Source organism: Lagenorhynchus albirostris, chromosome X, assembly GCF_949774975.1.
Source record: "Lagenorhynchus albirostris chromosome X, mLagAlb1.1, whole genome shotgun sequence".
Classification (NCBI taxonomy): domain Eukaryota; kingdom Metazoa; phylum Chordata; class Mammalia; order Artiodactyla; family Delphinidae; genus Lagenorhynchus; species Lagenorhynchus albirostris.
Genome location: NC_083116.1, coordinates 89990905 through 90008735, shown reverse-complemented (window position 1 = coordinate 90008735; position 17831 = coordinate 89990905). Strand labels below are relative to the sequence as shown.

The window sequence follows — 17831 nt, the reverse complement described above, 5'->3', positions numbered from 1 at the left end:
ATTTAGACCTTTGATTTCTTTCAGCAATGTTTTATAGCTTTCTGTTTAGAAGTTTTATGTATCCTCCATTAAATTTATCCCTAAGTATTTAATGTTTTTTGATACTATTATAAATGGCATTGTGTTTTTTTTATTTTCAGGTTGTTCATTGCTAGTATAAATTGCTAGTGATTTATTTTTGTATGTTGACTTTGTATCCTGAGGCATTTCTAAATCCACCTATTAGTTTTCTTGTAGGTTCCTTGGGGTTTTTCATGTAAGTAATCATCATCACTTTAAGGTCACTTTTACTTCTTCCTTTCCAATCTCATGATTTTTATTTCTTTTCCTTTCCTTATTTCACAGTCTAAGACCTTTAGTTTGATGTTGAATAGAAGTGTTGAGCATGGGCATGCTTGCCTTGTTCTGATATTTGGGGCAGAAAGTTCGTACCATGAAGTATGATGTTAGCTGTAGGTTTTTTGAAGCTGCCCTTTATCAGGTTATGTAAGTTCTTTCTAATCCTAGCTTATTGAAGAGGTTTTCTCTTATTATGGTTACATATTGCATTTTGTCAAGTGCTTTTTCTTCATCTTATTAGAGTGATCATATGATCACTTTCATTTTGTTAATATGTGAATTTATTTATTGATTTTCAAATGTTAAATTGACCTTGCATTTTTGAGATAAATACTAGTTGATTTTGATTTATTAACCTTATTATATCAATGCATTGTTGGATTCTATTTACTGATTTTTTAAAAAATATTGGCATTTTTCATGAGTGATATTGGTTTGTAGTTTTCCCTTCTTTTGCAATATCTTTGTCAGGTTTCAGTATTAGGGTTATGCTGGCCACAAAAAAAATGAGTTGTGAAGTTTTCCCTTCTCTATTATCTGAAATAGTTTGTGTAAGATTGTTACTTTTTTTTACTGTTTCATGGAATTCACCAGTGAAACCATCGGGCTTGGAATTTTCTTGATGAGAAAGTTTTAATAACAAATTCAATTTCTTTAATAGACATAAGGCTATTCAGATTTTCTGTTTCATCTTTTGTCAGACATAGTAAGTTGTATTTTTTAAGGAATTTGTCTATTTCCTTTATGTTGTCTAATTTAATTCTGTTGTGGTCTGAGAAAAGAATATATTTAGCTGTTGATGGGTGTTGTGTACTAATATTGTATATATATATATATATATAATCTATATATAGATTTAAAGTTGGTTGTGTGTTGTTGAGATCTGTTGCTTTATGGAATTATATTCTACTTTTTCAATCAATTATTTGTAATTATAGCGGATAAAAACTGACAAGGAGATTTTAAAGTTTATATGGATATACAAAGGACCTAGAATAGCCAACACAGTCTTGAGAAAGAAGAAAAAGTATGAAAGATTTACACTACCTAATGTTCAGATTTACTATAAAGCTACAGTAATTCAGACAGTGTAGTATTGGTGTAAGGACAAACAGATATATAAATGGAACAAAAGAGAGTCCAAAAATAGACCCACATGTATATGGACAACTGAGTTTTGAGAAAGGTGCAAATACAATTCAGTGGGAGAAAGGAACATCTTTTGAACAAATTGCACTTGAACAAATGGATATTAGTATCAAATGGAAGGAAAAAACCTTGACCCAAACCTCACACTATATACAAAAATTAACACGAGCCATAGTAGGACTGAATTGTTTCCATTGGACCAACCCATCTAACAGATCAAAACTGTTAATTCTATCCATCTTTTTTTTTTTTTTTTTCGGTACGTGGGCCTCTCACTGTTGTGGCCTCTCCCATTGCGGAGCACAGGCTCCGGACGCACAGGCTCAGCAGCCATGGCTCACAGGCCTAGCTGCTCCGCGGCATGTGGGATCTTCCCAGACCGGGGTACGAACCCGTGTCCCCTGCATCGGCAGGCGGACTCTCAACCACTGTGCCACCAGGGAAGCCCCCAAACTGTTAATTCTGGAAAATATATTTTAAAAACTACTGAAGACACTGGAGAGTGACCAAAAGAACATTTTTCTAGGTCATCATATATTGAGTAATTTTGGATTGTATCTTGAACATTATCAGTGTTATGTTGTAGTAACACTATATTCTGTTACACTGTTCTGCGTTTTTTCACAGTAGGCAATTAACCAGGTTATACTCAAATTGGAGATGCTGTCTCACCTAAGGTGGATAGCAACTCAGATCTCTGTTCAGACTCCTCTAACTTCTGACTTCTCTCCAAAATCTGCTTGCTTTTATTCACTCTACCAATACATGTTTTGTTTTGTTTTGTTTCTCTAGAGCTTACAGTTACTGTCTGTAGAAGAATTTTTGTTTAGGAGGTTACTTCTCCATACTAGAAGTGGAACTCTTACAGTACAGATCCTTGTACATTTACCCTGTATTCTGAGACCTTGCTAATAAATTCACTCATTAATTCTAGTGAGTCTTTTTGTAAATTCCTTAAAATTTTCTGTATCCATTGTCATGTCTTTTTATCATTTCCTTTTTAGTCTGCATGCCCTTTATTTTTATTTTATCTTGTTCCCAATCTGAAGGCAAAGTCCTTCAGTCTTTCAGCATTAAGAATATTAGCTGTGATTTTCCTTAATTAATTTGTGGCAATTTATTTTTATTCCTAGTTTGAAGAGTTTTTAACATGAATGGATATGAGATTTTCAAAATGCTTTTTCTGCATTTATTGATATGAACATTTTATTCTGGTAATGTGATGAATTTCACTGATTTTCAGATGTTAAACTGACCTTGCATTCCCAGGATAAACCTTACTTGATCATGATGTATTATCTTCTTTCATGTATTTCTTGATTCAATTTGCTAGTATTTGGTAAGGGTTTTTATCTCTTATGTTTCTGAGAGATATTAATCTTTAGTTTGGGGGGATTTTTTTCATCTTTGATTTCAGTATCATGTTAATGCTAACCTCATAAAATGAGTTGAAATTCCATGCCTGCTCTGTCTTCTGGAAGAGTTTGTGTAAAATTGCTATATTTGCTAGGATTTTTCAAAGTTCACTCCTCTGTTCGGTGATTTTGTATAAGATTGCTTTAAATTTTATAATTTTTCCTTAAATATATGATAAAATTTACCAGTGAACTCATCTGGGTCTGAAGTTTTCTTTGTGGGATTATCTTTAATTTCAAATTCAGTTTCTTTAATAGATATAGGAATGTTCACATTTTCTATTTCTTCTTGTTTTGATAATTTTTCTTTCAAGGAGTTTGTGCATTTTATCTAAGTTGTCAATATTTGACATTCAGTTGTTTCATAATATTCCTGTATTATTATCCTGTATTATTATTATATTCCTGTATCATTTTAATGTCTGTTTTGTCTTCAGTAATGTACCCTCTTTCTCTGAAATTGATAAAATTTCAATTCAACAGGATTACAAAAATATAAATTTGTATGCACTTAATAACATAGCCTCAAAATATATACAGAAAATATGGATTATACTAAAAGGAAAGATAAATACACAATCATAGTTGGAGATTTTGATATGCCTATCTCAGTAATTGATTTTTATCTGTTTACAGACAAAAGAGTCTGTAAAGATGTAGAGGATTTGAACACAATAAACCAGTATGACCTAACTGACATACATAGGTCACTCCATCCCACAACTGTAGATTACACGTTCTTTTCAAGTGCATGTGGCACACTGACCAAAATAGACCCTATTTTGGGACATAAAGCTAATTGCAACAAATTTCAAAGGATTGAAATCATACATTATATGTTCTCTAGTTACTGTTGAAATAAATCAAAACTCTGAACAGAGAGACAATTAGAACATATCCAAATGTTTAGAAAGTAAGCAGCATATATACACATAGCTCATAAGTCAAAGAAAAAAACACAGTGGAATTAGAAAATATTTTGAGCAGAGTGATAATGAAGATATGACACATCAGGGCTTCCCTGGTGGTGCAGTGGTTGAGAGTCCGCCTGCCGATGCAGGGGACACGGGTTCGTGCCCCGGTCCGGGAAGATCCCACATGCCACGGAGCAGCTGGGCCCGTGAGCCATGGCCGCTGAGCCTGTGCATCCAGAGCCTGTGCTCCGCAATGGGAGAGGCCACAACAGTGAGAGGCCCGCGTACCGCAAAAAAAAAAAAAAAAAAAAAAAGATATGACACATCAGAACTTGTGGGATGAAGCTGAAGTACCACCCAGATAGAAATTTATTGCTTTATATCAAGATGGTAGAGTAGGAAAATCCTGAGCTCATCTCCTCCCACAAACACACTTAAATTACAGCTACACAGAGAACAACTAACTATCTCCGAGAATGACATGAAGACTAGCAGAACAGATTTTCTACAACTAAGGATATAAAGAAAAGGCCACATTGAGATATGTAGTAGGGGCAGAGACACAGTCTATTCAGAACCCACACACCCAGTATGATGACCCACAAGCAAGAAGGTATCATAACTGCAGAGGTCCTCCTTGAAAAGTGAGGGGTCCAAGCCCCACGTTGCACTCTCCAGCCCAGGATACCTGCACTAGGAAGACAAGTCCCCCAACATCTGGTTTTGAAAACCAGTGGGGCTTACATCTGGGAAAGCTGGAGGGCTGTCAGAAACTAAGACTACTCTTGAAGGGCTCACATACAGACTTACTCTCTCTGAGTCCCATTGCAGAGGTAGCAGCTTGAAAGTGCCTGGGTTATACGAGAATGAGATTCACTGACTAATTTTAGAGCATGTGCCAGAGGGGCAGGGATCTAGTGGAACTTTCTCTAGGGACAGAAGTGCTAGTGCATTTTTTTTTACTCTCCTTCCACCTAGCTGGCCTGGTGCTGGCAGGTACCATTTCTGTCACTCTCCCACTCTCCATTAGCCTCACTAACACCATGCACCCAGTGTTCCTCTAAGGACCCACCCCACTCCACCCAGTGGGCAGCCTCAGCTGGCCCCAGTGCCCCCCCAAAGTGGGTCCTGCTCCAGGGGGCCATTCCACCCTCCAGCATGCTCACAGCAATCATGGCCCAACCACAGCAGGTGAGTACATGCAGCCCACACAGAGGATACCCCTGGAGCACCTGGTTCTGGTGACCAGGGGGGATTGTATCACTGGATATTAAGAAGATATTATGATGAACTTTATGCTAACAAATTTGATAACTGAGACGAAATGGACACAGTCCTAGAAAAACACAAGTTATAAGAAATGTCACAGAGAAAAATTTTAGTAGTCTTATCTATTAAAGAAGTTTAACCTAGAATTTAAAACCTCTCTCCATTGGTAAATTCTTCCTGTCGTTTAAAGAAATAATACCAGTATCGTACAAGTTCCTTTGGAGAACAACAAAAACAAAAAATAATATTTTCCACCTCATTTGATAGTAAATTGAACTATATTAGAATAAAAAATTACTCTTCTTGCAAAGGTATCATCATGGTCAGAATGGTGGTCACCTCTGGAGGTCAGTAATTGACTGGGAAGGACCACAAGGAAACTTCCTGGGATAATTAAAATATTTTATATTTTCATCTAGGTGGTGGTTACATGGGGTATAATATGAAAAAACTCATGAGTTCTACATTTAACATCTGCATTTTACTGTATAGAAATTATACCTCAATAAATGAAGAATTTCTTATGCAGATCATCTTATGAGCCTGTGAGATTACTCCTTGGAGATATTTATATAGGAATGGTATTGCTTGATCATTGGAGTATACATGCTGTACACAAGTGTGCCCATTTCACCACATCTATGCCAGTACTTGGCATTACCCAGATTTCTTATTTTGTGGCCAATCTAATGGATGTAAAGTAGTATTGTGGGATTTTTTCCCCTTTTTAATATCTGTTATCCATTTGGGTTTCCTCTCCTGTGAATTTCTTGTTCCTATTATTTTATCTTGTCTAACCATATAGTTTTTTCTATTCTTGACTTGTACCTAATTTGCTCACTTCCTTTTCCATTGAGCCTTTTCCCCCCACTGAGATGCCACTGGCTATGGATGTTGTTTACTGGCTTCTGGATATTTGTTCCCGTAGTAATTAATTCAAAAGATTCTGAACACTTAAGCTTTTTATTTGTATTCTTAGGAGTTCCATATTGGCACCACTAGTTGCTATATTATAACTGGGCTTTAGTACCACACTTACCTACATATTAGACAATTCCCACAGAATATTCTACTTTATCCATCCTTACTTAGTATGTGAGGAATTGGCATTATCATTTCCCAAATCAGGAATCTTCAACATTCCAAACTTTGTCAGATTCTGCTGTTTCTTGTTTCTTCCCTCTTAGCTATCTTCTCCTACTCATTACTCTGCAATTCCTTTTTTTTCTTTTTAAAAGAATACTATTTAGATATCCTCTCATCTTAACTCCTAGTATCATCATCTAGAGCAAGTCTGTATTTTCTTATGCTTGGATTTGCAGATTCCATTCTTGTTTCTAGTTCATCTTAAATGCCACTGATAGATTTCATTACCTGAGACACTGCATTTCTCTTTGCCATTAGCTTTATGAAGTAAAGCTATTAATATTAAATATTAACTTTTTTGCAGTCCAAATGATTTTATTTTTTAAAATTTATTTTATTGAAGTATAGCTGATTACAACATTGTGTTAATTTATGCTATATAACACAGTGATTGTTATACATATATACTTTTTCATATTCTTGTCTATTATAGTTTATCACAGGATATTGAATATAGTTCCCTGTGTCAATTACTCCATGTTATATAATACATGACCAATAGCTCTTCTCTCAGTGCCACCTACAACATGGCCATTTATTTCCAATAAAAGTTGTATCTGTGCAGTTTCCTTAATTCATGCTTTCCTCAGATTTTCACCTTGTCTTTAATGCCTACCAAATATAAAGTTCGTCTCTGCATCTAGGCTCTTTATTATTTTGTGCTTTGCCTATCTAGGCAATAGACACATTCGTTTTGTTTCATCTCAGGTTATCGTCTATTACATAAAACTCCCCTTACTCCAAAGTAATTGCTCTTTTCCGTTTTTGTTCCCCCAACACTCAGATGCTTCTGCCCTTAGTAATTTTGAAAGTCCCTGAAAATAAGAGCCTGTATCTTATTTTCATTATCCAAATACTAAGCACAAAGAAAATACCAATATTAACTAATCAGATTTGTGGGGGACAAGAATATGAGTATTTTGATCTATTTCAGAAGGGTTTTTAAAAGTTCTACTGAGAGGAATTCAATGGAACATAGACTGCAATTGGAAAGTAAAGACAATGGAATCAAATATTTAAAAGTTTACTGTCTATGCATTGTTTCTATTTTTAAAACATTATTTATTTTGGCTGCTATTAGTCTATTAAAATGATTAGCAAAATGAATAGCACATAGGATGTCTGCTTCTGAGGTTCAGAAAAAAGTCTCACTAGCAATATGATCAGATTAATTTTCAAAATAAAAGACACAAACTATTTGATGAAGCATACATACATTTTTAAATGGCACAAAAGAAGATGCTAAGCAGGAATGGAGGAAGAGGATATGAACATGTCGTTTTATTTGGGAATAAACTGGACTTTTGTGAGGCATTTTTTTGAGTGGCAAAGAGAATGCCAGCTTGCATGTACAGTTCTTTCTAGACTGATGACTCTCCATTTATGTACTGTTCATTGAATATATGGGCTCAGGAAAGGTGTAGAGAAGCTTTTTATTGCAGGAGCAAATTTTTTACAATGAATATTGGTGCTGGTGATCTAAATATTGTCCAATACAGCAGGGGGTTAGAAGTTAAGTTCTATTTATGTTAGACAATTTATATACATTTAAATGTTAAGTAAAGTGAGAAGTGAAGCCAATGCTAAAACCAAGCCTAGGAATCCAGGGCTTAATAACTTACAAATAAAGTAAAGCCAAATGTGTGAGAATAAAATGCAACTTAAGAATAAGAGGAGGGGGCTTCCCTAGTGGTGCAGTGGTTGAGAGTCCGCCTGCCGATGCAGGGGACATGGGTTTGTGCCCCGCTCCGGGAAGATCCCGCATGCCGTGGAGCGGCTGGGCCCGTGAGCCATGGCTGCTGAGCATGCGCGTCCGGAACCTGTGCTCTGCAAAGGGAGAGGCCACAAAAGTGAGAGGCCCGCATACCGCAAAAAAAAAAAAAAGAAAAAAAAAGAATAAGAGTAGGAAGAGGCCTTCAAGATCGTGGAGGAGTAAGACGTGGAGATCACCTTCCTCCCCACAAATACATCAGAAGTACATCTACATGTGGAACAACTCCTACAGAACACCTACTGAACGCTGCCAGAAGACCTCAGACTTCCCAAAAGATATATATTATTTTCCTTTTTCCCTTGCAAAAATTCCCTTGCAAGTGTGTATGTGTATGCTTCTTTGTGTGATTTTGGCTGTATAGCTTTGCTTTTCCATTTGTCCTAGGGTTCTGTCTGGTTTTTTTTTTTTTACACTATAGTTTTTAGCACTTGTTATCATTGGTGGATTTGTTTTTTGGTTTGGTTGCTCTCTTCTTTCTTTCTTTTTTTTATTTTTAATTTCTTTTAATTTTTAATAGTTTTTTAAATTTTTTATTTTAATTTAATTTTATTTTTTCCTTTCTTTCTTTCTTTTTTCCTCCCTTTTCTTCTGAGCCATTTGGCTGACAAGGTCTCGGTGCTCCGGCAGGGTGTCAGTCCTGTGCCTCTGAGGTGGGAGAGCCGAGTTCAGGACATTGGTCCACCAGAGACCTCCCAGCTCCATGTAATATCAAATGGCGTAGGCTCTCCCACAGATCTCCATCGCAATGCCAAGACCCAGCTCCACTCAACGACCAGCAAGCTACAGTGCTGGACACCCTATGCCAAACAACTAGCAACACAGGAACACAACCCCACCCATTAGCAGAGAGGCTGCCTAAAATCATAATAAGGTCACAGACACCTGAAAACACACCACCAGACAGGGTCCTGCCCACCAGAAACACAAGATCCAGCCTCATCCACCAGAACATAAGCACCAGTCCCCTCCACCAGGAAGCCTACACAACCCACTGAACCAACCTTAGCCACTGGGGGCAGACACCAAAAACAACAGGAACTACGAACCTGCAGCCTGTGAAAAGGAGACACCAAACACAGTAAGTTAAGCAAAATGAAAAGACAGAGAAACACACAGCAGACGAAGGAGCAAGGTAAAAACCCACCAGACCAAACAAATGAACAGGAAATAGGCAGTCTACCTGAAAAAGAATTCAGAGTAATGATAGTAACAGTGATTCCAAAATCTTGGAAATAGAATGGAGAAAACACAAAAAAACGTTTAATAAGGACCTAGAAGAATTAAAGAGGAAACAGACAATGATGAACAACACAATAAATGAAATTAAAATTTCTCTAGAAGGAATCAATAGCAGAATAACTGAGTCAGAAGAACGGATAAGTGACCTGGAAGATAAAATAGTTGAAATAACTAACACAGAGCAGAATAAAGAAAAAAGAATGAAAAGAATTGAGGACAGTTTCAGAGACCTCTGGGACAACATTAAACACACCAACATTCGAATTATAGGGGGCCCAGAAGAAGAGAAAAAGAAAGGGACGGAGAAAATATTTGAAGAGATTATAGTTGAAAAATTCCCTAATACAGGAAAGGAAATAGTCAATCAATTCCAGGAAGCACAGAGAGTCCCATACAGGATAAATCCAAGGAGAAACACGCCAAGACACATATTAATCAAACTACCAAAAATTAAATACAAAGAAAAAATATTAAAAGCAGCAAGGGAAAAACAACAAATAACATACAAAGGAATCCCCATAAGGTTAACAGCTGATCTTTCAGCAGAAACTCTGCAAGCCAGAAGGGAGTGTCAGAATATGTTTAAAGTGATGAAAGGGAAAAACCTACAACCAAGATTACTCTACCCAGCAAGGATCTCATTCAGATTCGATGGAGAAATTAAAACCTTTACAGACAAGCAAAAGCTAAGAGAATTCAGCACCACCAAACCAGCTTTACAAAAAATGCTAAAGGAACTTCTCTAGGCAGGAAACACAAGAGAAGGAAATGACCTACAATAACGAACCCAAAACAATTAAGAAAATGGTAATAGGAACATACCTATCGATAACTATCTTAAATGTAAATGGATTAAGTGCTCCAACCAAAAGATATACACTGGCTGAATGGATACAAAAACAAGACCCATATATATGCTGTCTACAAGAGACCCACTTCAGACCTAGGGACACATACAGACTGAAAGTGAGGGGATGGAAAAAGATATTCCATGCAAATGGAAATCAAAAGAAAGCTGGAATAGCAATTCTCATATCAGACAAAATAAACTTTAAAATAAAGACTGTTACAAGAGAGAAAGAAGGACACTACATAATAGTCGAGGGATCAAACCAAGAAGAAGATAGAACAATTGTAAATATTTATGCACCCAACATAGGAGCACCTCAGTACAGAAGGCAAATGCTAACAGCCATAAAAGGAGAAATCGACAGTAACACAATCACAGTAGGGGACTTTAACACCCCACTTTCACCAATGGACAGATCATCCAAAATGAAAATAAATTAAGGAAACACAAGCTTTAAATGATACATTAAACAAGATGGAGTTAATTGATATTTATAGGACATTCCATCAAAAAACAACAGAATACACTTTCTTCTCAAGTGCTCATGGAACATTCTCCAGGATAGATCATCTCTTGAGTCACAAACCAAGCCTTGGTAAATTTCAGAAAATTGATATCGTAACAAGTATCTTTTCTGACCACAACACTATGAGATTAGATATCAATTACAGGGAAAAAATTCTGTAAAAATTACAAACACATGGAGGCTAAACAATACACTACTAAACAACCAAGAGATCACTGAAGAAGTCAAAGAGGAAATCAAAAAAATACCTAGAAACAAATGACAATGAAAACACAACAACCCAAAACTTATGGGATGCAGCAAAAGCAGTTCTAAGAGGGAAGTTTATAGCAATGCAATCCTACCTCAAGAAACAAAAAACATCTCAAATAAACAACCTAACCTTTCACCTAAAGCAATTAGAGAAAGAAGAACAAAAAAACCCCAAAGTTACCGGAAGAAAAGAAATCATAAGGATCAGATCAGAAATAAATGAAAAAGAAAAGAAGGAAACGATAGCAAAGATCAATAAAACTAAAAGCTGGTTCTTTGAGAAGATAAACAAAATTGATAAACTGTTAGCCAGACTCATCAAGGAAAAAAGGGAGAAGACTCAAATCAATAGTCTTGAAAAAGGAGAAGTAACAACTGACACTGCAGAAATACAAAGGATCATGAGAGATTACTACAAGCAACTATATGCCAATAAAATGGACAACCTGGAAAAACTGTTAGAAAAGCACAATCTTCTGAGACTGAAGCAGGAAGAAATAGAAAATGTAAACAGACCAATCACAAGCACTGAAATTGAAACTGTGATTAAAATTCTTCCAACAAACAAAAGCCCAGGACCAGATGGCTTCACAGGCGGATTCTATCAAACATGTAGAGGAGAGCTAACACCTTACCTTCTCAAACTCTTCCAAAATATAGCAGAGGGAGGAACACTCCCAAACTCATTCTGCGAGGCCACCATCACCTTGATACCAAAACCAGACAAAGATGTCACAAAGAAAGAAAACTACAGGCCAATATCACTGATGAACATACATGCAAATATCCTCAACAAAATACTAGCAAACAGAATCCAACAGCACATTAAAAGGATCATACACCATGATCAAGTGGGGTTTGTCCCAGGAATGCAAGGACTCTTCAATATATGCAAATCAATCTATATGATAAAACATATGAACAAATTGAAGGAGAAAAACCATATGACCATCTCAATAGATGCAGTAAAAGCTTTTGACAAAATTCAACACCCATTAATGATAAAAACTCTCCAGAAAGTAGACATAGAGGGAACTTACCTCAACATAATAAAGGCCATATATGACAAATCCACAGCCAACATCGTTCTCAATGGTGAAAACTGAAACCATCTCCACTAAGATCAGGAACAAGACAAGGTTGCCCACTCTCCCCACTGTTATTCAACATAGTTTTGGAAGTTTTAGCCACAGCAATCATAGAAGAAAAAGAAATAAAAGGAATCCAAACTGGAAAAGAAGTAGTAAAGCTGTCACTGTTTGTAGATGATATGATACTATACATAGAGCATCCTAAAGACTCTACCAGAAAACTACTACAGCTAATCAATGAATTCAGTAAAGTAGCAGGATACAAAATTAATGCACAAAAATCTCTTGCATTCCTATACACTAATGATGAAAAATCTGAAAGAGAAATTAAGGAAACACTCCCATTTACCATTGCAACAAAAAGAATAAAATACTTAGGAATAAATCTACCTAAAGAGACAAAAGACCTGCATGAAGAAAACTATAAGACACTGATGAAAGAAATTAAAGATGATACAAACAGATGGAGAGATATACCATGTTCTCAGATTGGAAGAGTCAACATTGTGAAAATGACTATACTACCCAAAGCAATCAATGCAATCCGTATCAAACTACCAATGGCATTTTTCACAGAACTAGAACAAAAAAATTCACAATGTGTATGACAACACCAAAGACCCCAAATAGCCAAAGCAGTCTTGAGAAAGAAAAACAGAGCTGGAGAAATCAGGCTCCCTGACTTCAGACCATACTAAAAAAGCTACAGTAATCAAGACAGTATGGTACTGGCACAAAAACAGAACGATAGATCAATGGAACAGGATAGAAAGCCCAGAGATAAACCCACGCAGATATATGGTCACCTTATGTTTGATAAAGTAGGCAAGAATATACAATGGAGAAAAGACAGCCTCTTCAATAAGTGGTGCTGGGAAAACGGGACAACTACATGTAAAAGAATGAAATTAGAACACTCCCTAACGCCATACACAAAAATAAACTCAAAATGGATTAAAGACCTAAATGTAAGGCCAGACACTATAAAACTCTTAGAGGCAGAACTCTTAGGCAGAACACTATGACATAAATCACCGCAAGATCTTTTTTGACCCACCTCCTAGAGAAATGGAAATAAAAACAAAAATAAACAACTGAGACCTAATGAAACTTAAAAGCTTTTGCATAGCAAAGGAAACCATAAACAAGACAAAAAGACAACCCTCAGAATGGGAGAAAATTTTTGCAAATGAAGCCACTGACAAATGATTAATCTCCAAAATTTACAATCAGCTCATGCAGCTCAATATCAAAAAAACAAACAACCCAATCCAAAAATGGGCAGAAGACCTAAATAGACATTTCTCCAAAGAAGATATACAGATTGCCAACAAACACATGAAAGAATGCTCAACGTCATTAATCATTAGAGAAATGCAAATCAAAACTACAATGAGATATCATCTCACACTGGTCAGAATGGCCATCATCAAAAAATCTAGAAACAATTAATGCTGGAGAGGGTGTGGAGAAAAGGGAACCCTCTTGCACTGTTGGTGGGAATGTAAATTGATACAGCCACTATGGAGAACAGTATGGAAGTTCCTTAAAAATCTAAAAATAGAACTACCATACAACCTAGCAGTCCCACTACTGGGCATATACCTGAGAAAACCATAATTCAAGAAGAGTCATGTACCACAATGTTCATTGCAGCTGTACTTACAATAGCCAGGACATGGAAGCAACCTGAGTGTCCATCAACAGGTGAATGGTTAAAGAAGATGTGGCAGATATATACAATGGAATATTAGTCCACCGTAAAAAGAAACGAAATTGAGTTATTTGTAGTGAGGTGGATGGACCTAGAGTGTGTCATACAGAGTGAAGCAAGTCAGAAAGAGAAAAACAAATACCGTATGCTAACACATATATATGGAATCAAAAAAAAGTGGTTCTGACGAACCTAGGGACAGGACAGGAATAAAGACGCAGACATAGAAAATGGACTTGAGAGAATGGAGTTGAGGATACGGGGAGGGGGAAGGGTAAGCTGGAATGAAGTGAGAGAGTGGCATGGACTTATATATACTACCAAATGTAAAATAAATAGCTGGTGGGAAGTAGCTGCATAGCACAGGGAGGTCAGCTCCATGTTTTGTGACCACCTAGAGGGGTGGGCTAGGGAGGGTGGGAGGGAGATGCACAAGGGAGGAGATATGGGGATATATGTATATGTATAGCTCATTCACTTTGTTATAAAGCAGAAACAAACACACCCTTGTAAAGCAATTATACTCCAATAAAGATGTTAAAAATAAAAAGAATAAGAGGATGAGATTTTATATGGGAGATGTGTTCAGAGTACAGTATCAAAATGACTAACAGGGGAAAACTGGATTTGATGATTCAGAGCATTCTCAGTATCTAAAAACTCTTGCTGGTAAGATAGTGTGTAATTCTTCATTTTACAATTATTATTGAGATTCGCATATGTCTCATGAACTGTACTGGTAATGGAACAATCTGTGATTCCCACTCTGGGCAAGAATAGTATAATAATTGTGTTAAAGATAATTCACAGTAGTAAAGAGAGCATTAGATACAGTGACTTAAATACAGAATTTTATTTGTCTCTTATATAAAGTCTCTAATATCACAGGCCATTGGAAAACCTAGTTGCTCCTGCTTATTTATGAATCCAGGTTCCTTCCACTACTCAACTCCACTGTCTCTTGGATTCTTTGTGGCATCTGCATGTTTGAATCCATGTTGCTGTCAAGTCCAGGTTTTAGTAAGCAAGAGGGTAGAAGAAGGTATAGAGAAAACATGCCTACTGTTTCAATGCCCTGGTTTGAAGGTAGCACCCGTTTTTTTCTCTCACATTCTGTTTAGAACATTGTCACATGGCCACACCAATTTTCAAACGAGGTTGAGAAATGTTATATGACTGGGCAGCCATATGGCTGGCTACTACTCTGTTATTGCAAAAGAATGATGAAACAGATTCTAGTGGGCAGCTTTCAGTCTACCACAGTTGGTTTGTCATCTCTCTGATTTTGTACTTCTTGTTAAATATATATAATTTTTGTTCCAAGAAAACAATAACACCTGGATGGAGAGTTGGAGTATAGACATCCATTTATTGTTTGTATAGGTCAAGATGGCTGTGATCACAATATTTTTCCTACAGGCATGAATAAATTAATTTTTTCAGTTTTATTGAGATGTAATTGACATACAGCGTTGTATAAATTTAAAGTGTACAGCATAATGACTGGATATATATATATTGTGAAATGATTGCCACAGTAAGTTTAGTTAACATCCATATCATATAGATACAAAAAAGAGAAAGAAAAAATTTTCCCTTGTGATGAGAACTTTTAGGATCTACTCTCTTAGCAAATTTAACTGTTTTTTATCACCTTAATTTGATATTGTTGCTAATAAGCAAGAATCAGTGAGATAAGTGAGGATTTAGAATTGAAAGCTAATGAGGACTTAGACTCTGAGTCACCCCTTCAAGCCTAGGCTCTCCACAGAAATTTCCCCTTTAAACCCTTGTCTGTTTAATCTTCACTTCACCCTACTTGATATCCCCTACCAAAATAGAGCTAGATTGCTTAGCTGAACTCCAATCTCCCATACTGAATATATATATATATATATATATATATATATATATATATATATAAATCATTCTGAACTTCACTTTCCTTATCTACAATGGTGAATAATAATAGAAAATACCTCATAGGGCTTTTGAAAGGATTAAATGAGTTCATATATATATATATATTTCTTAGACCAATGCCTGGAACATCATGTCATATAAGAGCTTGGCACATAATAAGTGCTATATATGTATTTTCTGTCATTATCATCATCATCATCATCAAATTTACTGGTTTCCCTGTGTTCAATTTGGATTAATTTATGTGTACCTTTTAATCTTCTGCCGTCTATTCTTTGTGTCAATTTTACTTTTTAATTCTGTTTTTAGATGAAAAGTTTGGGATTAAGACCTCACAAAAAAGAATTTCTGGAAAAGTTTCATTTCATAGTGAAATGGAGGGTGAAGATACAAGAGATGATTCATTGTATTCCATTTTAGAAGAACTGTGGCACGGTGCTGAACAGATAAAAAGCTATCAGGAAAAACAGAACAAACCTCTGAGTCATGCTGCTTTCATCAATAAGAAAATATTGAATACAGAATGGGATTATGGATATAAAGACAGTGGAAAATTTGTTCATCCAGGCCCAAATCGTATTCCTTCACAGAAAAGATCCCATAAACGTGACTCATTTGGAAAGAGTTTAAAGTATAATTTAGATGTACCTATTCATAATAAAAACAATGCAACAAAGAACTTTGATAAAATTATTGGACACGGTGAAGTTTTCACCCAGAGCTCTTCTTATACTAACCATGAAAATACACATACAGGAGTGAAATTCTGTGACAGCAATCCATGTGGAAAAGTCTTCAGCTTCAAACAAGCACTCAGTCACAATCTGAAATTTCCTGTTGGGGAAAAAGCAAATATGTGTACTGAACTTGGGAAGATCTTCACCCAGAGGTCACACCTCTTTGCACCTCAGAGAATTCATACTATGGAAAAACCTCATGAACTTAGCAAATGTGTGAATGTTTTTACACAGAAGCCACTACTCAGTATATATTTGAGAGTTCATAGAGATGAAAAACTATATATATGTTCTGAGTGTGGGAAGGCGTTCATCCAAAATTCAGAATTAATTATGCATGAGAAAATTCATACTAGAGAAAAACCCTATAAATGTAGTGGATGTGGAAAATCATTTTTCCAAGTGTCGTCTCTACTTAGGCATCAGACAACCCATACTGGAGAAAAACTTTATGAATGCAGTGAATGTGGGAAAGGCTTCTCCCTCAACTCAGCCCTCAATGTACATCAGAAAATTCATACTGGAGAAAGACACCACAAGTGCAGTGAGTGTGGGAAAGCCTTTACCCAAAAATCAACGCTCAGAATGCATCAGAGAATTCATACAGGAGAGAGATCCTACATATGTACTGAATGTGGGCAGGCCTTCATCCAAAAGGCACACTTGATTGCACATCAAAGAATTCATACTGGAGAGAAGCCTTATGAATGCAGTGACTGTGGGAAATCTTTCCCTTCTAAGTCACAACTCCAGATGCATAAGCGAATTCACACAGGAGAGAAACCCTATATATGCACTAACTGTGGGAAGGCCTTTACCAACAGGTCAAATCTCAATACTCACCAGAAATCTCATACTGGAGAGAAGTCTTATATATGTGCAGAATGTGGAAAAGCCTTCACAGACAGGTCAAATTTCAATAAACACCAGACAATTCATACTGGAGAGAAACCCTATGTCTGTGCTGATTGTGGGAGGGCCTTCATCCAGAAGTCAGAGTTAATTACACATCAGAGAATCCATACTACAGAGAAGCCTTACAAATGTTCTGACTGTGAGAAATCCTTCTCCAAGAAACCACATCTCAAAGTACATCAGCGAATTCACACAGGAGAGAAACCATATATATGTGCAGAATGTGGGAAAGCCTTCACTGACAGGTCAAATTTCAATAAACACCAGACAATTCATACTGGAGAGAAACCCTATAAATGTAGTGACTGTGGAAAGGGCTTCACTCAGAAATCAGTTCTGAGTATGCATCGCAATATTCATACATGAAAGTAACCCTGTTTCTTGAAAATGAGAAAACCTTATCACAGAAATCAGGTCTAAGTGTGTATTATAAAATTCAACCAAGACCGATCATATATGAATACATTGTATAATTACAATGTATTGTATACATTGTATAAATACATTGTATAAAAAGAATTCATCAGGCTGTTTCACCTGAGAGGAGAAAAATTATTCGGAAGAGACCATCTAAGAAG

General features: G+C 36.3%; 1 protein-coding gene across 1 annotated transcript in view; it reads left to right on the top strand.

The window, feature by feature from the left end:
• Window positions 1–17619, top strand: part of LOC132513833 (zinc finger protein 81) — a 63959-nt gene extending 46340 nt beyond the window's left edge. Inside the window, exon 5 of the mRNA XM_060138434.1 lies at window positions 15911–17619. Coding sequence (XP_059994417.1) covers window positions 15911–17619 — 1709 coding nt within the window. The remainder of the gene's footprint in view (window positions 1–15910) is intronic.
• The last annotated feature ends 212 nt before the right edge of the window (window positions 17620–17831 follow it).